General features: G+C 47.7%; 1 protein-coding gene across 1 annotated transcript in view; it reads left to right on the top strand.

The window, feature by feature from the left end:
• The window catches only part of EED (embryonic ectoderm development), a 677,001-nt gene that overhangs the window by 233,021 nt on the left and 418,189 nt on the right, over window positions 1-25,791 (top strand). Inside the window, exons 5-6 of the mRNA XM_069639744.1 lie at window positions 5,093-5,218; window positions 6,999-7,080. Of these exons, the coding sequence (XP_069495845.1) occupies window positions 5,093-5,218; window positions 6,999-7,080 (208 nt within the window). The remainder of the gene's footprint in view (window positions 1-5,092; window positions 5,219-6,998; window positions 7,081-25,791) is intronic.

The raw sequence follows: 25,791 nt of genomic DNA, 5'->3' as shown, positions 1-25,791 counted from the left end.
AAAGGAGCGCTGAATCTCCAGCATTCGCCTAAAAACCCTCTGCCCAGTGATCCACCGACAGCACACAATATATTCCTCTTCACCAAAATGTCCACCCTGGAAGTAGAAAAAATCATCCTTTCACTGAAGCCTTCCAATTGCAAAGGTGATATCTGCCCAGCACAACTAATAAAAGATGCTGCCAGAGAACTATGTCCGTTCATCGCCAAATTGATCAATGCCTCCTTTACTTCAGATACCATCCCTGCTAACCTAAAACAGTCTTGGGTGCTCCCTCTCTTCAGGAAACAGACATTAGATCCTCTCATCCCTACTAACTACCATCCCATCATCACTGTACCATTTTTACTTAATTCTCGTTAAAGCGGCCTATAACCAAATTCAAAAACACCTAGAATTGCATAAACTCTTCAGAGACAGACAATCCGGTTTCTGCCCATTACACGGAACGGAAACTGCCTTAATTGATTTAAAATCCCCAATTGATGAGCTGAGAGACAAAGGGAAGACTGTACTTCTGCTCCTACTAGATCTCTCAGCTGCATTTGATCTAGTGGACCATAAGGTCCTCTGTAGACACTTTGACTCTGCCGCTCACTTCTCCTCTGAGGCTATCAGATGGATTGAATCTTTCCTGAGCGAGAGAACCATGAGAGTTTTCTCTCCATCGTCAGCCGCAGACCCTACCCCTATCCTGTGCGGTGTTCCTCAAGGTTCTTGTCTCTCCAACTCTATACAACATCTTCACCAAGCCCCGGGTTGATGATCTGGACCATCTGGGTATCATCTACACTAACTACGCAGATGATGCACAGATTCTCCTCCCGCTTTCTGGGGATCATAGTAAGGACACAGAGTTGGTGAACAGGCTATATCTTATCATCCAGGCATGAATGGCCACTAATGGGGTTATGCTTGAACAATAAGACTGAGTTGATAATCATGGGCACACAGGCCAACATCAAACTAGGCCAGGAATTTTCCTCATTCAAGATCGACGGGAATACCATCAAAGTCTCGAAGGAAGTAAAAACCCTTGGTTTCTACTTGGATTCTACACTGTCCTTTGACAAACAGATAAAATCCCTGGCCTCCACCACGGCCTACAGTTGCAAGCTGATTAGAGCTGGCAAGCCATTCCTTTCCCACGACAGCTGCCTGATCCTGGCCAGAGTCTTAATGCTCTCTAGAATTGACTATTGTAATGCCCTATATAGTGGTGCTAATAAAATCACCATCCGGAGGCTTCAAACACTACAAAATAACGCCTTGAGAGCAGCACTTGGCATAAATAAAAACTCGTATCTCCTCCTTTAGACGCCAACATAAATGGCTGTCTACAGGCAACAAAATACAGCTAAAGACGCTATCACTGACCCACAAAGCTCTAAATAACGCTGGCCCTGGTTACCTTATAGATAAACTTCATAGAAGAATCTCTCGTACCAACTAGAGCTGGCAATGTTAACTGTCTGGCTATACCTAGATACAGGCCTACTACAATTGGTGGTAATTGCTTCCCAGTGAAGGTTGCTAAATTATGGAACCTACTGCCTCAAGACCTGAGAGCTGACCAACCTTACCTACACTTTAGAAAAAATGCTACTAAACATCTTCTCTCTACCGACCCCTAGTCTCCCACCCTTTAGGCTGTTTCCGCAGCGGGGTCAACCTATTCCTACTCACCCAATATTCTCATCTAACTCTGCGTCACTGCTCGTAAGTTCATGTATAATCTAATCTATTTTTGAGACTCAGTGCTATACTCAGTGTAACACGTGACTTGTAGATTTGTACATTGTATATTGTTGTAACCACATATACCTTTATATTGTATATTTTGCATATTGTGTAACCATGTAAGCCTTGCATTTTCTTATTGCTGCGCCCTGCTACCTATGGGTCTGGTGCACATAAAAAGTGAACAAACGGTCCCTTCCCCTCTCAGCATTGCAAGGCCCTGTACACTGCCCATGAAGGGGTAGGCATTGCGCTATGTTTGGAAATTATAAAGCATTTCCAAGTACAGTAACACCAACATATCCTGTATGGTGTACTCCAAGCAGCATCTGGGGATTTCTAATTGATGTATGCAAAAAACACATTTATAGCTTTGCAATTGAAAAGCATGTGAAGCAGCCCTTACCAAGCTGACTTTTTTGTAGGACTCTGCTTATTCTGACCTTAACTTGCTACAGACTGTTAACATGTTTCCAACAAGGAAGCACACCGTCAAAGACGGATGGCATTGGTAACCACATTGGCCCACTTCCATCACATTGGTGAAGGTGTTCCTCCCTTCCAAAATCCTGTGCTCATCCCACCCCCAAAGCAAGACTGTCTAATGCACCAGGACGACTCGTTTGAGGACGGAGTCTTAATTTTGTAGAGGCCTGGTCAGACATTTCACCCATATGTGCAATATGTAGTCGAGTGAGAATGCTGTCGGATTCCATCACCTACTACCAAGGGTTGTGAAAATTACTGGTTCTGAAGAGCAAGGTGGAGAAACTTTAACTAATGGGAGGAGTGAACCAATTTGAGAAAAATTGCACCAATCCACTCTATACCGGCAAAATAAATGTTTCTCTCTGCTATTTTTGCTGAAACAATTGGGAAAATACAGGCTAGTGGTTTGTCTGAAGCGACTAAAAAAAGTGAGAGAACTTGGAGAATCTGGAGTTGGAGAGAAATAAATGGATTAACTTTGGTAGATGCAAAGGGCTTGAAGGGGTGGGTGTGGTGGTACGGTGCATGTGTAAACACGGAGTGGATCCAAACAAATGTTACTCCGTAAGAGACAACAAAACAGTTGGTTCCACTTTAATCCCCTCATATGAAAAATCAGTAATGCCACAACATAAAATAATCCAGTGTTGTAAAACTAGAAGCATGGCAACCTTTTGGGCATAAGCACAATGTATATCCATTGGAGACCTTTTCAATGCTGCAGCTTGAGCCTGACACAATTGTTAGGGCAGAACTCTACTTGTGTTTTTTTCTGTAACTTTGGGGAGGGGCGGTTCCCCTCCTTTTTGCTGCCTTTTCTGGATTTGCAGTTAGTCGTGTGGCGAGGCTGGTGGTGGCATAATTTCTTTACTGTGGTCGCTGAATGTTTATAGGGCCTCTGGAAACGGGCAGCTGTATCCTGCAGAACTGCTTACCTGGTCCTAGGGTATGGCTCACCTGACCCTTCGGCCCTTCTGGAGGGCATATTCATTGTTGTATTCTTCATCCCTTGGCCCATTATCTTTGCAAACTTTAGAAGGTCTTCTCCGAACAGAGTTCCAGAAATTTTATTTTGGACACTTTTTTTTTGTACCTCAAAAGACTTCCCATATAGGCAATACTGGTCCCTCTTGTGAACTGATTTACTGAATTGAAAAACCTTTACGTACTTGTTAAGATTTATTTTTCGGGAAGTACTTTGACTCTGAAAGTACACTTACTTTAAAAATGATACATGCTTTCTACATTGCGACCTTTTACAAGGTTTTACTTCCCTCTTAACTGTACTGTTTTTCTCTTTGCCTTTCCTTAATATTAAGATTACATTTTTTATACCAGTAGTCTGTCGACCCTTTTACTTGGTAATAAGTGTATGCTTGGCCTGTGAACCACCGACTACACTTCCTTAGAGTTGGGCCTGGGTTGCTGTCACTTGGAGAGCCTGGTGAGGGAGTCACTACTAGTACTCCAGTCAGGAAGATATTCCAGAGGACCCTGTCCACAGGGGTTCAAGAGGATAATCTCCCTTACACGAATACTTTTTTGACATTGAAAACTGGTGCTTGGGAGTTCACTTTCAGCATATTTTGCAGCAAGAGGACCGAACCAGCTCGAATGCCTGCAATACATTTCATGTTTTTTCAGTATTCTGTTGTTTTTCGTAATGGCTGCACATAGCGAGTGTACTGTACTGCTTGTGAGTTTGTCATGTAGTTTGGACAGGATGTAAAGCCAGATTATGGGGCGTAATAGTCTTAGTTCTCGGACTCGTCCTTGGTCCCAACATCCTGCCTTACTCTCCCTGCCTAATGCATGGCCATGGCCATCCTTAAACTGTAAACCACAGAAGGGCAGTAATGTTTTGATCTAAAAAGGCATTTGGCGTTCATATAGTTTGGACTGACAACGGGAGAACTAATAGTAATTACTATTTCAAGACTTCTTGGAACATACTTTGCCTCCTATGACATTTCGTTGGAAAAAGTTCTGCCTTTGAATAAACTGTGCAATCTGCCATCTCCCCACAATTTTTTAATTTCCGACCTGTTGCGGGACATATGGTCGGGTGGTCTACAACAGGTCGGCCATCTTGCATTTAGTCGCTTTCTTGATTTCTGAAAGGCACTACAAGAAACTGCTTAAATTTGGAGTGACATGTCGTTTTCAAGGTATTGCATAGTTTGCTTCATTTGGGTTATGGGCGCTTCGTCACAATGTAGTTTATGAACATGTATGTTTGCTTTGTGTAAATATTAAGTCAAAATGAGAACCTTTACAATTAGGAGAACACCTAACCCTCATTTTTATATATAAAAGCCATTTTCTAAAAGTTGAAAAATTAGCAGCTATCGCCGGTCCGATAGCGCAGCGAGTAGAGCGCTCGCTTTGACATCTGTGGAGAGCCTGCTGACGCAGGTTCAATCCCGGCAGGCCCAAACTCAGCCTTCATCCTTCCGAGGTCGATAAATGAGCACCACACACTGTGGGTAATGAGCAGCGCTCAGATACCTGAGGGTTCGTAGCGCTATATAAATGCTAAATTATTATCTTGACATTGGCAATTATGAGATTGAATACCCTCTAACGTGTTTCTATTGCAGGGGAGTTTTGATCAGTGAGAGTACATGAATGTGGGCACATCCATCTTGAGATGGAAACTCTCGTGATGGGCATATGTTCATCTGGTCCATCGCTTCTGAAGTGCAAGTGTAACTGTCGTTTGTTGAGAGCAAGCAAATACTTGGTGTATAAAAACTGGCTCACCAGACAAATGGGGTGGGATTGGAATTTCAGGCAAAAAGGAAGTTCAGGCCTTTTGAAAGCATGTTTCTACTGTTGGGTCCTTAACTATTGAACTCTCTAGGCTGATGAAAACTTCTACACCTGTGCATGGACATATGACAGTAATACCAGTCACCCGCTCCTTGCTGTTGCTGGGTCAAGGGGCATCATCAGGATAATTAATCCCATCACAATGCAGTGCATAAAGGTAAGTGTCTGCATTAAACTGCAAGGTACAAAATTGGTAAGGGGGGAGCAGGCAAACCATTAATTAACCACATTGAGTGGTCGAGGCATAATGTTTGGTCAAGTCTGATGTAATGTCTCCTATCTTAATTTTCTGTAGCTGGATTTGCGTCAAATGCGATTTTAGAATTACTGAGAACATTTTGAAAGTTTGAACTGCAATACATTAGAACAAGTTGATTAGTGCTTTACTTGTTGAAAAGCTGAGCTATGTGTGTTAATAATTTACTGGCATTTGCCCATTCCAATACTCTAGATCCAGCTCCTTTGAAATTCCGTGCAAGGAATCCCTTCTGTATCTCAAGTTGCCTTTAAAGGTTGATGGTTCTTTATTCCTTTCGTGTAGTTTTTGTTCCTTCCTGCATTTTTTTTGTTTGGTGTGGACCCTGTTGCCATACTTCGGGTTAACTTTTATTTTTACATCTCTTCCGAGTGAAGATAACATTGTTTCAAAGTGTGCATTGGTAAGGTATTACTATTAGGATTGCTTTAAAAAGTTACCTCTGAGGAGGTGCAGAAGGTGTGAGGGGTGAAGGAGAGCACTGGTAAATATTTTGTCACCAGTAACCTCGGGGCAAGTGCAATTCTTAGGTTGAGTATGTGAAATGAGGAACTTGCCTTGCAGTTCTAGTGGGGTTTTTAAGAATTAACAAGGCCTGGTATAGGTGTGTCCTAATGCTTATAGATTGACCCAAACACAGAGTTAAATTGACATAGTTGTGTTTTGTTCTGCATCTGTTGGCCTGGGGAGCCACCTGGTGACTGTTGGTGTCAAGCTTACCAGGCTCTTCTAGGCTACAAGCAGAAACTAAAGAGCTTCCAGCTTCCCTCAATTTCGAACTCTACTGTTTTATTCTGCAGAGCAGGGGAGCCATTTTCCATTACACACGATACATGCTCAGCAGTATGTAGAAATGAGGTGCCCTTTTATATTTCTAACCCTTCTAGATTTGGGTATTCCTAGTAATTGCTGTTTTTGTAATATCTTAATTTCTTTCATACTCAAAGGGTTATAAAAACAATAATGGTGTACAGCTTGTTTCCAATTGAGTTTTGACGGGCAGGTTATTTGAATAGCATGGATGTAAACTTAATTAGGTTCGTGATCACCATTTATTGTCGAGGAGCAAAGCTGAGATTATAACAATGCTCTTAGTGCTGAAGAGTGCAACCTCTTGTTGAAGCATATATATTTTGTTTTGTATCTAATCTGAACCCTTGGACCTTTCTAGAGGGCACTCTTATTGGCTAAACGAAGGCATATATCACTCCTGGAACTACACACTGGAACTACACACCAGAGTGCTCAGATGCATATAGCCTATTTCTTGGAACAGGGTAACTGCCAGATAAACTGGCGTGTTTCCCAAGAAATTGAACCTACAATTATAAGATCAGTTAACACTGCTAAAATGGCTATTGGGGAAAATATAAGCAAGATACTAGGATAGTGTCTTTGCCTATTCTCTGAAGCAATCAAACGTATTGGTTGCACTACCCTTAGACTGACTTTACCCATTCGCTCGGTTGAACTTTCCAACTGTTCTGTGCCATAGTTAAAGGTTTTACACATGGATTCAGGCTCCTAACCATCTGCAGTGCTTTTTCCCAGGAAGAGCATTTCATTGGTTTAGCTCGCAGCAGAAAATTGAGAAATGTTTCGATTACAAAAGACTTGTACCTAATAGCACACATGTTTTTTTATAAAGTACACATTTGAACCTTTGACACTATTGTTTCAGCATTATGTTGGCCATGGAAATGCGATTAACGAACTCAAATTTCATCCACGGGACCCCAACCTTCTCCTGTCTGTAAGCAAAGGTAAGCATTGCCTTTTTAGCATTGCCTACACACTTTATGAACTCTTGCAACATTATTCTCAGATTGAGGTTTCTCTAAACTAATGCTGCAGACCATGAGGGGAAGATTATTTTGTTGTTGTAATGAAGCAAGAGAATAAGACACTTGAAGTAACAGGGCTTCTGACTTGTGTGTTGGGGCTTGCATTGTTGCTTCGCTCTATATATATATATATATATATATATATATATATATATATATATATATATATATATATATATCAACGTATTCAAGACATCTGAACTCTTTCCTGGTATGTTTGATCCACCAATTTGTACCATTTTGTCAGTGTATTCTAAAGGCACATTCGAGGGGATTGGGTCCTCCGACGTATTCCATATCTATGACAGTAATCACCAAAGCTGTGCTGCTTCGGAAAATCTTCGGCTCCTGCGTCGTTGACGTGGATACGCCGCCCTCGAGGACCTCCTCCGACGGCCGACGTCACTGGATGTTAAGTAGGACGCACGACGCCCGTAGCCTCAGTTCCGTTTTTTCTGCAAACGTGTTCGCTTCGGGAATCTCGGTGCGCCTCGACTCTTTGGAGTTTGTTGCTTTCTCGGTTCTTCGAACCTGTTTGTGAAATATTTCTTCGTGAAGATGTCCACCTCGTCTTCCACACCGCATCCAGGCTTTAAGAAGTGCGGGGACTTTGGGTCCAAGATGTCGGTCACGGACTCGCACAACGCCTGCCTCTGGTGCCTCGGGGAGGCTCATGACACGGATGACTGTGTCGACTGCCAGTCGCTCACATCGAAAGCCTTGTGGGAGCGCAAGATGTTATCGGTAGGTAAGGTGTCCAAGCCCTGAAAGTCGAGGTCTGCGGGGCTTTCGACGGACGCCTCGAGGGGCGACTCTCTGCGTGGTCGTTGGAAGTCCAGTGGGTCTCGGCCCCGGAGTCGGTCTCGCCACTCCTCTGGCTCTTCGAGGCACTCCCGGAAGCGCCGTCATTGGTCGCCTTCCCCGTCCTCATCCGAGGACTCTGCCCGTCGGCAGGTCGCTTACCCCACCAAGCATGCGACACTGGAGGAATGGGCTTCCTTCGGGAAGAAAATGTTGGCGATTCTCGAATCCCAGGGCACTGGTCCGTCAGCGCCTCCGAGTGGGGTCTGTTGTGACCAGCCGAGACGCGCAGCTCGCACGCCTTCGGGCTCGGGTGGTCTTCACGATTCGCGCAAAAGGTCCCGCTCGGACAAGGGGAATCGTTCTCGGCATGCCCGGTCCAGGACCCGGTCCTCGACGCGCTCGAGACAGCGTGAACCTGTGAAGTCTTCGAGGAAGACATCGACGCCTGTGGCGCCGAGGTCATCGAGGGACACGCTCGGGGCTCCGCCTCTGAGGAAGTCGTCGATGCTGTCGGTGCCGCGTCTGTCGTCGACGCTGATTCTCTCGGCGCCGATTCACTTGCCGCCTTTCGGGGCTGTGGCTCGGGGAACATCCTAGAAAGGCTCTGGCCAAGGTCAAGCATGGCTTTGGTTCCAGTTCTGTGCCTTCTTAACGCCATCTGGAGTTCATTTCAGAGGTGGATGAGGGCTCTGATGATGGCATGGTGGCTGACACGGTGCCTGATGAGATTCTCTCGGGCCATAGCCAGTTTGAGGACCTGAGGCAGTCCCTGCATGATGCTAGTGGGCTGGACACCTCTACGGTTGTGGAGTTTTGTAGGCCTGAGCCTGGCACTCATGCCGAATCTTGGTACCGGCGCCTTATGTCACGGGTCAGAGTACTTAGGATTGTCTGCTCCCCCAGTGGAGTTTGTTCAGGATGACCTTACGGATATCCTCGACATTGGTCCACCAATAGACCCGGTACTGCCGTTTCATATGGCTCTACAGAGGAGAGTGGCGGCGGCTTGGACTGCTCCGGAGAGTCTTCCGGCAGTGAGCAAGTCTTTGCTGCGAAAATACCGCCCAGCCAGTAGTGACCCCTGCTACTTGTCCAAGCACCCTACTCTGGAGAGTTTGGTGGTGCAGGCGGTTATGGCCCCGACAAAGCAGGCGTTGTACCCTACCATCCCTCCTGATGGGGACGACAAGCGTTTTAACGGCTGGGCGAAGAAAGTGTTTTCTGCAGGAGGTATGGCGCTTCAGGCGGCCAACTCCATTTGTGCCTTCTCGTTTCACGCACATTCTGTGGAACTGTGTCCTTGGCGGCTGAACATATTCCCGAAGGGGATGAACGGTATGGTTTCCTTGCCATGATTCAGGATGGCAAGGATGCCATGTGTGAGGCCGTTCAGTCGGGTTTGGACATGGCAGATTGCGTCAGCCGGTCCATGGCGGCGAGCACCGTGATACGCAGGTTTGCGTGGTTGCGGAAGTCGGGGTTTGCTCCTGATATGCAGGCCCGGCTCCTCAACATGCCCTTTGACGGGGAACATCTTTTTGGCAGCAAGGCTGACGAGAGCCTTGAGAGGTTGCAGACCTCCAAAGCTGCAGCGAAGTCGTTGGGCGCTGCAGTTCGACAACCTCTGCCTTTTCGTCCTAGGGGACAGTAATGGAGTGGAGGTTCCTTTCGTTATTACTTATCCTTTGGTAAAGTGAGAGGAGCTGCCAGTCAAAGGGGCCACCGTAGGAGTGCCAGAGATGGTAAACCAGGTACTCAAGGTGCCAAGGCCACTCGGGCTGTTGCCTCTTTGCCCTCAGGCAACGCCACAGCCGCTTCAGCTCAGTCATGAGGCCATGTCCCATGGTTCGCCGGTTGGGGGAAGGCTAGCGCAGCATCTTGCAGAGTGGTGCGCCATTACTTCAGATGTGTGGGTTCTGGAGATCATAACCCACGGCTACTGTCTTCCTTTCCGGCAGAGGCCTCAAGACAATCCACCTGGGAATCTTTCTTTGAAGAGTCCGGATCTGCTCCTTGCGCAGGAAATTCAATCACTGCTGGAGAAAGGCGCCATAGAACTGGTGCCTGTAGCGGAGAGGAACAAGGGATGGTATTCCCCTTATTTTTTGATTTCCAAGAAAAACTGGGGATTGAGGCCCATCATGGACTTGCGCGGTTTGAACAAACTCCTCAGGAAGGACAAGTTCAAGATGTTTACTCTCTCAAGTCCTCCAGGCCCTTCAACTTCAGGACTGGTTAGTGTCTCTTGACCTCAAGGACGCTTATTTTCATGTGCCGATCCATCCGAAGCACAAGAAGTACCTGAGGTGTGCGGTTGGCGACACGCACTTTCAGTTTCGGGGTCTGCCGTTCGGATTCACCTCCGCCCGAGGGTCTTCACCAAGCTCATGGTAGTGGTGGCAGCGCACCTCAGGAAAGGGGGGGGATTCACGTCTACCCCTACCTGGAAGATTGGTTGATCAGGGCGCGCTCTCCTGAGCAAGTCCTGGATCATTTGTCAGTCACCTGCCACTCCCTACACAAGCTGGGCTGCTCCCTCAACTTAAAGAAGTCCCATTTGACACCTACTCAGAGGCTCCAGTACATCGGAGCGGTGCTCGACACATCCCTGGGGCAGTGTTTTCCTCCCCAGGTGAGGGCTCATCACATTCAGCAGATGGTGCACAAGTTTCAACTTGCCCAGACTCTCTCAGCGTTAGAGTTCTTGAGACTGCTAAGCCTCATGGCATCCTGCATTCTTCTGGTGCCAGAGGCCAGGTTGCGGATGAGATCTTTGCAATGTGCACTCAAGCTCCAGTGGTCTCAGTCCTCCGGCAGGATGTTGGACCCTGTTCAGGTGCCGTCTTCGGTCACCCGGGACCTTCTGTGGTGGGCCGACGAAGGCAATCTGATGAGGGGGGCTTCATTTTGGCTGCCCTGGCCGGAGGTGACGATCGTGACGGACGCATCCCTCACGGGATGGGGGGCTCATGCCAACGAGTTGAGTCAGCGGTCGTTGGTCTCCGTCGGAGTCCAGACTCCATATCAATCTGTTGGAGCTGAGGGCCATCAGGCTAGCCCTGAAGGCTTTTCTGCCGACTGCGAGGAAAGAATGTCTTGATCCTGACAGACCACACGTTGGCCATGCACTACCTCAACAAAAAGGCGGGGGTCGGGGGCCAGGGTCACTTCCTCTGTGCAGCAAGGCGATGCAGCTCTGGTTCCGAGCAATCCAGCAGGATGTTTCGATCTAGGCAGTTCATCTGGCACGAGATGTAAACGAGACGACGGACGCTCTGAGCAGGCAGAGCGCAATCTCTCACGAGTGGGAGTTGGCTCAGGAGATTCTCCTGGAGATCTTCGCCCTTTGGGGGACCCCTCAAGTGGTTCTCTTCGCCTCCAGTGTCAACTGGAAGTGCGAGAGGTTCTGCTCGCGGGAATTTCCTCCAAACGGAGCCTTAGGAGACGCGTTTGTGGTGGAGAGGTCATTTCCACTGCTGTACGCGTTTCCTCCAGTCTCCGTCCTCCCGCAAGTACTGCAGAGGTTATGGAGGTTCGGTTCCCGGATGATCCTCATTGCTCCGGCGTGGGCCCGGAGGACGTGGTACCCGGACCTTCTCGACTTGTCCATCTGTCCTCCACGTCGTCTTCCCTACCGAGACAATCTGCTCTCACGGGAGGGGGGTCAGGTTCTCCATCCAGAGGTCAGGTCCCTCAACCTTAATGCTTGGTTTCTGAAAGTTTGAGGTATAAGTATTGGGACCTCCCTGAAGATGTGATGGAGGTGTTGCTTTCGGCCAGAAGGCCCGCAACAAAGTCTCTGTGCCGTTGGAGAAAGTTCTGCGACTGGTGCAGGGTTAAGAATGTGGATCCTTTTGCATGTGAAATTCCCATGGTTCTGTCTTTTTTGCTTTCTTTGGCCCACAGGGGCCTTCAACTGGGTACCATTAAAGGTTACCTGGCGGCGCTGTCCATATTTAAGCTCTCGTCTGAAGAGTGTTCCCATTTTAAAATTCCTTTAATTTCTAAGTTTCTGGAAGGGCTCACTAATGTTTTCCCTCAGTCGCCTTTCCAGGTGCCCGGTTGGGATTTGAACCTTGTTCTCAAGTTTCTGATGGGTGCTCCGTTTGAGCATTTGCATACATGCCCTTTGAGACTGTTAACTCTTAAAACTGTATTTTTGGTTGCGGTCACTTCCGCTCGCAGAGTGAGTTACAGGCACTTTCATTTAAGCCACCCTTCACTGTGTTTCATAAGGACAGGGTTGTCCTTAGTTCGTCCTTCTTTTCTTCCGAAGTTGGTATCGGAATTTCATTTAGGCCAGAAGTTTGTTCTTCCGTCATTTTAACCTCCTCCACATCCTGGTAAGGAAGAGGAGAGGTTCCATAGGCTTGATACTATGAGAACGTTAAGCTTTTATATTTCACGCATGTCCTGGGTCAGAGTGGACGATCAGCTCTTCATTGGTTACGCTGGAAAGCGTTTGGGACAGGCTGTGACGAAACAGACTGTCTCGCTGGATTATTTTGGCTATCTGAGTGTTACCACTTGGCGGGTAAGGACCCACTGGTCGGCTTACGGGCCCATTCTACCAGGGGTATGGCTGCCTCTACTGCCCTGCAGAGAGGGGTTCCTATTCGAAACATCTGTGATGCAGCCACCTGGGCTTCGGTACATACTTTTGTTCGTCACTATTCCCTCGATTCCATCCGGGGGCAGGATCTGGCCTTTGGCAAGGCGGTCCTTTACTCTGCAATTTCATTAGGCATGCTAAATTTCTGTTTTATAAATTCTTCCCCCCCCCCCCCTCCTTGCATTGGGACTGCTTTGGGAGTCTGTCATAGATATGGAATACGTCAGAGGACCCAATCCCCTCGAAGAACAAGTTACTCTCTTAGCTGGTAACGTTCTTTCGATGGGATGGTCCGACGACTTATTCCATATCGCTCCCTCCCTACCTTCTCCGCTACAGAATTTCTTATGCGATTGCAGCTTACGTTTCCGCAAGGCTTTGTGTGTCAGACTGGCAGAAGACTGGTGGCACACGTTCTGGGAAAAAACTACAACTGAGGCTACAGGCGTCGTGCGTCCTACTTATAACATCCAGTGACGTCGGCCGTCGGAGGAGGTCCTCGAGGGCAGCGTATCGACGTTCATCGACACAGGACGCAGAAGCTGAAGATTTTCCGAAGCAGCACAGCTGTGGTGATTACTGTCCTAGATATGGAATACGTTGTCGGACCATCCCATCGAAAGAACGTTACCAGGTAAGAGTAACTTGTTGTTTTCTTTAAATTGGTGTTTGACATATCAAAAGCTTTGTTTGTACTAAGAAATGATGGGCAGGCTGTATAGGAATGGTGATTGTGCCTGCATGAAGATTGTTTCTATGCACCATAGAATTGAATGAAGATGAAACCTTGTGGTTTCTATGCTTATGCTGTCTTTTCCCAGTAGTTTGTTTCCAAGGGCTGTCTGACCAGATTGTGGACAAAGGGAATGCCTTTTCCGTTGACCCGTTGTATGTAAATGTTGCAATTTGATGGCGCATGAACTGATGTAGGTTTGGGGTCTTCCCTGCGTGTTCCAACTTGATTGGTTTATTCTGATAACACTTGCTAACTTTTGTAATTTCGCTCTTTTGGGCATTGTTCATTTCTCACAGCGTCATTTTCAATAATCTTTCCCGTCAATACAGTTTTCTCCATATATTCATAGGTTGGACATTGTTGTCCGGTGCTATTTCAACAGTGTTAACACCTTATGCATGTCGAGTTGCTGCTTGCAACTAATCTAAAGTCCAAATTAAAAATGTACTTGCATATAATGTCAAATGTATAATGTTAAGGCTTTTAAGGACTACACTTGAATAACATGTAGGCAGCTTCTTTAGGCAATGAACTGTTATTCAACTCCATGTGGAGGGGGGGAGGGGGTTTATGACATTAAACCCCATTGATGAAAGGCCACAAAACACAGCACACTGAATTTCTGGGGAAGTTTTGCAAAGTTCTTTCCTGAGGGCGGTTGTGGGGTTGGAAGGATCTTGAACATAACCACAATTCATTCTATTGTAGGAATTGTCCACTGTACCGATTGACGCAAATCCTGGACCAGTCCAAGTAATCCCCATTTAAGGTGAAGCGCATGTCCAACCTATCTATCGGACCAATACGACCCTATTTTGCCCACTCACATGCCAGACTTTATTAGTGTGGACACTATAGTGCCTCTGTAGTTGAGGTTAGGCTGTACTCCTTGTTGGAGGAGAACATTTTGAGATGCATACAGCTTTTGTCAGTTGACCAAGCATTCTAAAAAGATAATGTACATCTAACTTAGTTTCGTGGACATTTTCATGCAGTTCAGTCTAAGGGGAATAGGCAAAGTTTATAGGCATGATCTCTAAACGTGTTTCCGTTGAACATTTTTGTAGGCCAACTTCTCTTCACAGCAAGAACCGGTGGACGAATTTGCACAAAACCTGTTAGAAACTGTCTTTCTCAATACGAAGGAGGCGCCATTCTCCAGATCCAAACACTCACCACAAATTCGGTTACGTTTCATGACTGTTTTCATGCCCAAAATGAATCATTTAAAAATAAATGGCCCCTTTTGCCCATGATATCCCAAAACTGCTTAATTCTTTTTTTTTATTTTTTTATTTTTTAGGCCGAAATGGTGCACAAAGTAAAAATGTCACAAACCCGATTGATACAGTATTGCTACTTCTGTACATGCGAGGTCTAATCTGAATGAAGTTTGTACTGCTCGGCACAAACTGCACATCCAACATAGGACGCATGCATGAATGTTGCAAGGGCAAATGAGAGAAAGGAATAAAACCACAGAACATAATCATAGCATCCAACCAAAAACCATCCCTTCACCTGAACCCCATCCACCCCTTTGAAGAAAAAGGCCTTTAGGAAACTGTCTCTGCGATGTGTTACCAGTGTGTTTTATGGCACAAGGTAACAGAATGACCAATATATATATATACTGTGCAACTCGTGCTAAAATAACAAAATGGTTTACTGCAACACGACAGACGATATTCACTATGGTTGTGGTCAGAAATTGTTGCCATGGTGTGTTAAGTGAAACAATGGCTCCATGGAAACCATAAGGACATTACTGCGGATGTTGAAAAGCAAATATGCGTTATTCCGTGATCACTCATGAAGAAACATATTCATGCAAACGTTGTCAATCTTTTGATATGCTTCCGATAAGCTATGTACATAAAGTGATGCATCATATTAGTGCAGAAACTGCAGAAATGAAAATGGTGAACCAATGCGACTTGTATGGAGACCTCAAAACGAATTGTGTACCGCATGCAAACGCAGTTATTTACCCACATTACTATGCTAGCTGCTTAAGCAATATGCAACATATAGGGTGCAATCTGCGTTCGCAGCATACTGTGCTTTGCCAGACGACCCTGTATAAGCATGCACATTTCATAGCCATAGCCTCGCCCAAGGGGCGTGGCCTGATGTCCACGGAGTGAGGACGCGAGTTCCCTGAGCTCCGTCTGGGCCGCAGCAGTCTGATCCTTTTCTAGGTGCTTCTGCCCACAGACACCGCATCCGAGGAGATCCACCGGTGGCCGAAGCGGGGGACCTTCTCTTCCACCCAACCCCGACGAAAATCGGGGCCTGAGAGGCTTCTACCGCGACCCGGCGCTGGCTCCCCCTTCTTCCCGGGCGAGGCACACAAGATGGCGGCCACCTCGCGTTGACAACCCAGCGGCTCGCACTGGATCCGGGAGCCAGCGACTCGCTGACTCGAGCAGTCCCACCCTGCAGTCGAGTGCACCCCGGCCCGGGCCACTCGAGGGCACCGCCAGGACCCGGTGCAGCAGCCAAGAAGGGCCAGAAGGAAGATCGCTACGCGGCCGATAGACACGGTGAAGAAGGTGACGACGGTATCAAAGAGGCAAGATGGCTGCCGCGAGGAACAAAGCCAAGCACGCTACTCTGGACCCCTTTGTAACATCCAAGCCTGCTGCTCAATCCACACCGAAGACCTCACCAGCACAAGATGCCCCTGGAGATGAGACCAGACATAATCAATTGCTTGAGGCGATCGCGGCCCTGAGGACATTCATCGATACGAAAATCGGGGAGGTTAAGATGGACATACAATTTATCAGGCAAGATGCCTGCAACTTAACGGAGCGCGTCACCATAGTCGAATCCTCCCAGAAGGACATCTCAGATGAGACGACGTCTCTACAGAAAGAGGTAGCGGACCTCAAACGGAAAGTGCACTTCTTGGAGGCGAGATCCGAAGAAGCAGAGGGTCGGGCCAGACGGAACAATATCAGGATCCTGGGCGTACCGGAGGGGTCGGAGACCATGGATCCGACGGCTTATGTGGAATCCCTGATACAGCAGGAAGTAGGGGTGTCGAAACTCTTGCAGGGATTCGCCATTGAAAGAGCTCATAGATCCCTCCAGAAGCGGCCCCCGCCTGGATCCTACCCCCGCCCCATCATCGCCAAGGTCCTCAATTTCCACGACCGAGAGGTGATCCTGAAATTCTCGAGGGAAGGAGGTATAATCGAGCGGGGTAACTCAAAGATTACCATCTACCCCGACTATACCCAATCGGTGCAAAGAGCAAGGAATTCCTTCGTCCCCATCAAGGCCCAGCTGAGGACACTGAACATAAAATACATGCTGCTCTATCCATCACGACTAAAAGTAATCCACAAAGGGTGGGCGATATTCTTGGAATCACCAGAAGCGGCTACTATGTGGATGGAACACAATAACCTTGCTGAGGCTCCCAAAGAAACCACGCCAGAGGAACGCACCTAGCACGCCCAAAAAGCTGACCGCATACTAACGCGGCTGGAGCACCCATTTCTCTGGTATTATACTCCAAACCGAACTGAAGCTATACCAATACTGAAGCAAAACTACCACATCAGAACGCTAAATGACTACGGGCTCACTCGACCTCCCGCCCATGGACACAGACCACGGACCCACCGTTGACCAGTGCAGACCTTTTTCCTGCACGCAACCACTCACGCCAGAGACCTGGACTAGGTCGGACGGCGCGAGGGCCCCCGAGCACTCCACCTCGGTGGCTGAAGCTGGGTGCATTAGTTTTAGTTACTTGTTCCAAGTTGTTATTGTTACGACTGTCCCAACCCGGATGAATAAAGATTTCCTGGGCCTGGGTGGGCCTACCCACCCCACACAAGCGGCTCATCACCCACCCTACAATACGGCTCATGCAACACTGGGAGAAGGGGTGGTACACCCCTCATCAAGGAACCCACTTATGCAATGGCAGCAAGACTCAAGCTAATTACATGGAACGTCAGGGGGATGGGAACATACATAAGAAGAAACCGGATTTTTTCCTATCTAAAGAGGAAAAAAATATCATTGGCCCTCCTGCAAGTAACACATCTCACCTTGGAGGCCACAGACAAAATCCCGAACTACTGGGGAGGCCAAGGCAGCGGCGCATCCATCTCAAAGTACGCAAGAGGAGTCTATACATGGGTGAGCCCGGATACACCATTTCAACAAATGGGAACGGAGCTGGATAAAGAGGGCAGGTATGTGATAGTGTGGGGCATGCTTGAGAACACTCCCCTGTGTATAGTAAACTCGTATTTTCCCCAGCACAATATACCCTCACACATCAAGGACCTATCGCTAAATTGCTGCATTACAGAGTATACGTTCATATGGGGGGGGGGGGGACTTCAACTCTATTATGAACCCGGAACTGGACAGATCGTCAGCTCCACGCATGTCCCATAGCGCCTCTCCTGGGGCCCTCTCCAAGATGGTGGCAGACCTACACCTAACGGACATCTGGAGAGACCTCCACCCCTCGGACAGATCATATTCATTCTACTCGGCTCCCCATAGCCTCCACACGAGACTGGACTGCTTCTTCGTCGCCAACGAACTAACCCCGCAAGTTGAATTGGTAGAATACATGGGCAGAACAATATCGGATCACTCCCCCTTGTTGTTGCAGCTCTCCCTCAAGGGCCCCCGCCCCCCCCATTCCGACGTGGCGCATGCCATCGGATGCCTTGACCGACCCAGCATTCAAGGAAACCCTAAGAGAAAAGCTGGAAGAATACTTAGAGATAAACAAGGGTTCGGTCGAGAAGTGGAGCACGCTTTGGGAGGCGCTGAAAGTAGTGACAAGGGGGGAGATAATCGCCGAGGCGGGCGGGATCAGGCGACAACTGAGGAGAGAACTGGAGGTAGTGGAGGAGAGAATAAAGCGACTTGAAAGTGGCGCCCCACCAACCACCGAAAGGGAGGCTGAACTGAAACTGATCAGAGAGGATTGCAGGGAGGCATGGGAAAGACTCTCGAAGTTTGACTTCTCTGTGCGCACCTCGAAGGCCCACAGGGAAGCTGACAAACCGGGCAGAATACTCGCATGGCTATGCAGGAAAGAGCACCCGAGACAGGCCCTCAAGGAGATCAAAGATACGAATGAAAAGACCTGCAGAACACGACAAGAGATCAATGATACCTTCACGGAATTCTACAACGACCTATACACTCATGAGACGAAGGTCCCCATAGCAGATATAAAGGATACGCTGGCTGAGGTGGGATTGCCTAGGCTGAGCCAGGAACAACAGGACAAACTTGGGGAGCCTATTACGGTGGAGGACATCACAGATGCAATCAGATCCCTCTCCACAGGCAAGGCTCCTGGCACAGATGGCCTCATCCCAGAATTCTACAAGGCCTACGAGGAGATCTTCTCTCCTATACTACACGCAGTATATATGGAGGCATATGAGTCAGGCACTCTCCCTAACACTATGAGAGAAACCCTCATCGTCCCGATGCTCAAACCAGGCAAACCAGCCGATAGATGTGACTCATATCGCCCACTGGCGCTCCTAAACTACGACGGTAAAATATTGACGACCATATTGGCCAAAAGGCTCTCGAGGGTGATCGGTTCCCTGGTACACGAGGACCAGAATGGCTTCGTTCCGGGGCGTAACACCTCCGCCAACCTCAGGAGGCTCCAACATATCATTTCACAGACGTCCGAAAGCGAGGAAGATCTAGCAGTACTCTCACTGGATGCCATAAAAGCCTTTGACTCTATTTACTGGGAGTGGCTGATCGAAACCCTGAGGGAGTTCGGACTTGGCGAACACTTCATCCACTGGATAGAGGTCCTGTACAGCGACCCATTGGCAAGAGTTAAAACGGGTGTCATGATATCGAGGGCCTGGCCCATCCAGAGGGGTACCAGACAGGGATGCCCACTGTCTCCAATGCTGTATATTCTAGGCCTGGAGCCGGTGGCAATATACTTCAGGAAGCAGTTCTTTGACGCTGGCATTAGCATTGGAGGATCAGACAACATCATCTCGTTATATGCCGACGACGTCCTCCTATACCTGCGCGACCCCCTGGAGAATGCCCCGATTGTATTGGATGTTCTGGACAACTTTGCAAGATACTCGGGGATAAGATTTAGCAGGCAGAAGTCTTGCGCGTTCCCACTAGCAAGACTGAAAAATAAACCTGAGGAGGAGCTTCCTGAGATCGGGATCCGTTGGCAGGTGGACACTTTTCGATACCTAGGCCTCAACATCACACATTCACCAATATCCACCCACAAAGCCAACACGGAGGCCGCAATGGGCGGAGTGCGGAGATCCATACAGTTCTGGTCAAAGCTCCCGCTCTCCATGATGGGGAGGGCGGCGATAGCTAAAATGATAATCCTCCCCAGGTTCCTCTACTATTTCACCAACGTGGTGTATTACATTCCCCCACTCTTCTTCAGGACACTCGACTCTCTGATCAGGGACTTCCTCTGGGGACGAGCCCGGCACCGACTCACACTGAATACCCTCACACTCCCTTACGCAGAGGGCGGCATTCAGCTTCCCGACTTCCAGAGATACTTTCTGGCGGCTCAGTCGACACACCTAGCAAAATGGATCTCAGACGAACCTTCAGCTGAGCTAGAACTTCTATCCCACTCCTCTTCACCGCTGTATCCCAAGGAGCTACTCTGGAACTCCCGACTTGGACCCCCCAACCCACCCACTATACTAGAGGTTGGAAGACTGGTATGGAGCAAGGTGAGATCTGTGGCGGGCCTGCAACGCTCTTATACACCCGACATCCCCATGATGACGGATGTTTGCAAAACCTCCACCGACCTGGCAACTATGAGGAGATGGGAGAACCATGGTCTCTACACATGGGGGGACATGTTTCATGATGGCCTCTTCAGGGACTTCGAGTCGCTTCGAGAAAGAGATGGACTGCCATTGGGCCATTTCCTCTGGTACCAAAAAGTGAGACATGTGGCCAGAAAGAACTGGGTCGCATGGCCTGAGGAACCAGAAACTCACCTCCTCCTGAGAGAAATGTATGACGTTGGTGACGGATGGAGACCGACGTCTAGGTTGTACACTCAACTGAACAATCGACCCAACCCAAAGAGCGCCCGGCTGAAGGTTAAATGGGAGGCAGACCTCCGGACTGAAATCACAGAGGCCGAATGGGCGAGAGCCCTGATATATCCAAAGGAGGTATCCAGAAACGCCAGGTTTAGACTGATCCAACTGAACGTACTCTACAGAACGTATATGACCCCTCACCGGATATCCACGTTCAACAACAAAGCGGACTCAAGGTGCCCCTGGTGCTCCTCGGACCTGGCGGACATGATTCACATGTTTTGGACCTGTTCCAAATCTCAGAAACTCTGGCAGGCCGCTGAACGGACCTGCAGGAATGCTGGTCTAGAAACTTACGAGTGGACACCCAAGGAGTGCCTACTGGGCACCTACCCGAGACTTGGTAAAATCAAACACTTGACGAAGCTTATGGATATGGCCTGCCTTCTAGTCAAGAGATCAATTGCCATGGCCTGGAAGGCCCCAGCGGGCCCCAGGTATGACCCCTGGATCAGGGAAATGGAAAGATGGACTACGGCTGAGACTATAGCCTGGGAGGAGGGAAACAGATGCAGCGGCGACGATGTGAGCAATGTGCTGGAGGCCTGGAAAGCCCTCCTTAGAGACATGGTCTTCGCAACGAGCTACAAGCCACCTTGAACCCATCCCCCTTGCATCCTAGAAAGCAACAGACACTACAGATTAGCCCACCACACCCATGGGCTCCACCCAGCAACTGTACTGAGGGAGCAAAGCTGATACCCGCCTCCGGACCCACTCCCCGAACCTGGCTACATCGATTGAGAAACCACACCGAGAGTTGGGACAGTCACTGTTAATGTTATTTCTTTTCTCTTCTTTTCCTTCTCTTCCTTAGTTTGTTTGTTCTTTATTAATAGTTTTGTCGTTGGCTATAAGCTGATCAGCACATCACATTTACGCCAGTTATTGCATTTTGAATGTAACTGCTTCCAGAATCTTATCCTTGTACAAGCTTATTCACAAATGCCAATAAAGACATTTAAAAATAAATAGCCTCGCCCAAAACTCTTGCCACGACTGCACGATCATTCTGCATACCTTTGCTCGCTCAGGCTTGTTCCTCGAGCTTAATCTTCACTATGCCTTCTGTGCCTCTGGTAGTTTTCACTTTATTCCAACTACACACTTGAACGTACTGTGACGGGGTTAGGGTCTTAACCTTGTCAAAGGGTGTTGGGAGCAGAATGACCCTTCTCATCCTGAAGCAGGAGGCTTTCTAAAATTAAACTCAAAACAAGACCTGTGCAGGTATGCGAAGTGGGAGTTGTGGGGTCATTGGCACCCAAAAATCCCCCCTCCCTGTGCCAATGACGAAACTGATGCCACTCATATGCTCTCAATACCTCTTACGCTCGCCAGTTATTTGTCTTTTCAGAACCCTCTCCCACAATGCAAGCAGCCAGGAAAAATGTTATTGGAAGCATACCTCCTGAAGGCACGAAATGCAATTCCAGCATACTGTAAAATGGCAACACCACCAAACCGCATGCAACACATCAGAGAAGCAGACTGGGGGGTACAGGAGCTTAGAAGGGTTTTTAAAGCCTATCAGCTGCGTAACCCTCCTCCTGGAGGAAAAGGCAGACGCTGATTAATGCAGGGCATCAGCCGAGCACTGCAACCAATATCGGGGGGTCGGAGGATGAGCCATTCCCTGCATAGTACTGTACTATAAAAGCAGATGGCAGAGGCAGAATGTGGGTTATACGGGTGAGGTTGCAGGAGAGATACCAGGTGGAGGAAGGACAGCAAAACAGATTGTTGGAGAGGTGGATTTGGAGCAGGTGAGGTATTTGAGAGCAAGTGGTATCAGTGGTGTGAAGTGTATTGCAGTATAGGAACTGGTCGGGGGAGTAGAAGGTGGGAGTGAGCGAGACTGAACATAGTGTGAGAGCCATTAGTGTGAGGGGGAAGTGAGGATTGCCCGTGGGAGGGTGTGGATGTGGGGGTGCAAGGAGCAGGATGAATTGCGGAAGGGGAAATGAGTAGTGCGAGTGGGAATTGTGAAGGGGTTAGTTTCTTGTATTGTTTTGGAGTGAGCATGGCACCATATCCCTAGGGTTGCTTGTATAGCAAAGGGGTGCGCAGGGCACCATATCCTTGAGTGTCATGAGTAGTTGTGATAGGATTGTCGCTGGAAGACTTATAGCATGGATAAGGTAAAGAGGTGAGGTTAAAAGAAGGTAGGCAGAGTTGGTAGAGCGGAGGAGAGTAGGAGGGAGGAGTGGAGTAGTGAAGAGAATGGGGCGATATCAGGAGCCACACTCTAGAACTAACCATCTCAAGTGTAGGGTTAGGTAGATCATCCCTAAGGGAGTTAGCCTGTACTTAGGGAAATCACCTGTATTTTATATCGGCTTAAGGCAGTAGGGGTTACAGAGCATTAGCGCTAACCCGGGTTACGGGTGTCTGGGCTAGGGTGGGAATCCCACGTGGAGTTGAGAGCGTGACAGCCCTCGCACCACGTCCCATACCCTTTTTCCAGCCAATGCATCTTTTTATTTGCCTTTTCTAACCCTTCTCCAAGAACCATCCATCCCTCTGTGATTCGATCAATACAATCCTTGAAACGTCCTCAAGACTTTGTGCTTCATTCAGGCCACCTATCGCAGTTCCTGCACCCATTCTTTCATCCATCACACATCACATTAAAACATACTATTTTTAGGTCACCTGTCCATACTGTGCCACTAAATGACCTGAAACATTATACCACTAATGTAGAACACCATCCAGGCTCCCAAACTCGCAAAACCATCATTTGCTTTAGCAATCAGACACATGGTTTTCTCCCATGTGTATCAACATATCCACAATGCACAGGATTTCATAAGGCAATAGTTAAAAGTGCATAAAGGTCACATTTCCGTAAGACACCAGAAAGCACTGCGAAACCATCATAAACTTTAATCCACTCTGTCATGGAGAACACTTGCAAGGCCTGACGCACAAGAACACGTATTACTAGTGCGAGGTTTGAATCTGTGATGTTAACATTTGGCTACTTTGAGAGGACTTTTTGACTTTGTTAAGGATTTCAATCAGGCGATACACCCTGGTCTCGGCCTAGTATGTAGCGCACAACTGCTTTTGTTATGTATAGGTCCAATATTTGAGAGATCCACCACTCACATCAGACCCCCTTTTCAAATACCCCAGGTCACAATGGACCAGAAATCAGGCTGGTTGGTAAAGGTAATATTTAAAATTCAAATCAAACATACTTTTTAATATATGGGGCAGCAATCACTAAGGAGGTGACAATAACAAATAAGAAGGTATGTATGTAATCCACTTACATTCACTCTTTAGCAACACAAACTAGAATATACCAGAGAAATAGGAACACTGAGTTTTTGGAAAGATGGCACTCAAGTTAGAATTTCCACCTGCAATATTCCTCAACCCCCAAATCAATTCTAAAGAGATCAGGAATGAGGAACAATAAACAAAATTCGATTCCAAGCTTCCCTCCTCAAACAAGAGAAAAACTGATTTGAAACCTTACAATGATAACCTGACACTCGAAAATGGCTGAATAACACACAAAGTGTGCAAAAACCCCATAGTCAGTACAATTTCAGCAGTCATAAGCAATAGTTTGAGCAAAAATAAACCATTCGGATTTGAATGGAAGGTTGAAAATAATTTACAATAAAAATAACACGTGTAAAACTTTGCAAAAATGTTCATTCCCGCCTAAAATTAACCAAACGGTTTTCAATAAAAACGGGTGAAATTCATGTCGTTTTTGGGTTGGGGTGTAGCTATATGTCTTGGGTATAAGCAAGAATTGAAATGAGGTCTCTAGCTATTAAACTGAGGGAGATATGCAATGTAGAATGAGAGGCGTTTTTAGAAATTGGATAGTGAAAACAGAAAAGAATCTCAGTTTGGACAAGAATAGTTTTACTCAGTTTTACTCTATACTAGAGCATTCCGGCTAGAATACCAAAGAGGGACACAATAAGCTCTAGAGTTGATTCATGACTTCAACCCCAGATCCCCAGCGCCCGCCCTGGCGGAACAAGTCGGATCACTCAAAATAGGATTGATAGTTTAGGATTTACACAAGGTAAAAATGAATAAAGTAATGGTGCTTAGCAAGATAAATCAAGGACAGGATTGCAATAAGGCTTCTGACAATGTTACAAGTTATTAAGGTAAGGATGGGGTGGTTTAGAGATCGGGAGCCGATAGGGCAAGGTATGCTGCAGTTTTCTATGATTCCTATTAATACTTACAGTCCACTTTAATTTAGGATTTTGGACCGTCAAGGGTTCTGGATCACCACACGGATCTGGTCTAACAGAGGACAGCCGGACAAAATCAGCGGGCATGGACTGGATACAGAGTGTCATGATGCCTACCCCCGGGCATCCGGATCAAGCCCATCAGCCCCGGGAGCAGGCATCCATACATTTACAAAAACCCCAGCAGCCCCAGCTAGGGGCTGTCTGGGTTCAGTCCTGGCGCCGTAGGCACCAGGCTCATAATAAAAATCAGTCCTGGCGCCATTGGCGCCAGGCTCATAGACTTTATTTACCTCATGCAGACCATGCTGCAAATAAATCCAAGCCAACGTGAGGCCTGGATGGGACTATTTTACTACAGGGACTATTTTTTACTCGGGTGTGGTCCTGGGGAACTTCTTTCCTGGGACTACTTTGGAGGCTATTTAAACCACGCCCGAACAGCAGCACATGCTTGGTGGTGTTCTGCATCCAGCAGCGTGACTCTCACCGTGCCTGCAGCCAGCATCCAGTCTTCTGCCACGCCCGCCTCGAATCCGGAGCTCCTAGAATAAAGAGGAAGAAAAGGACAAGGTTAGAAAACAAAATTATTTCAAATTCCTCACCTGATTCCGGATCCATTTCATCTCCCGACCTGGAAAGTACATCAGTCCTGCACGCGTCGCTTCGCCAGATGCAGCACGGCGCCATACTCACCAGTTCTCACAGCATCTTTCGATCCGGCACTGTCTCCATCATTTCTTCTCCGTACTCCGGCACCTAGGGGCACAAGAATAACAAGGTGAGCCAAGGGAATCAACAAATACCTCTTACCACCATAGACTTACCTGATTTACCACCGGCGGTATTATTCTTCATATCTTCATATGCCGCATCTGTAAAGAGGGAGGAAAACAACACGTTAACGCATGAAATAGTTACCGACAGTGTTGGGTAACACAGACTCTTACCTGAACGCCAGCAGCAGCTACGAGACCACCTTCTCACGAACTCAGTTGCAACTTAAGGAAGGGGACAAGAGTGAACATCGGGCACATTGAACTCTTTGAACTTGATACTTACCAATCCCGCCTGGGAGTTCAGAGTCAATGCTTACCGGAACTCTCCCAACGC

This window comes from Ambystoma mexicanum, chromosome 7q (assembly GCF_040938575.1).
Source record: "Ambystoma mexicanum isolate Mex_15411 chromosome 7q, UKY_AmexF1_1, whole genome shotgun sequence".
Taxonomy (NCBI): domain Eukaryota; kingdom Metazoa; phylum Chordata; class Amphibia; order Caudata; family Ambystomatidae; genus Ambystoma; species Ambystoma mexicanum.
The sequence above is the reverse complement of the archived record's forward strand: the minus strand, read 5'-3'. Positions and strand labels throughout refer to the sequence as shown.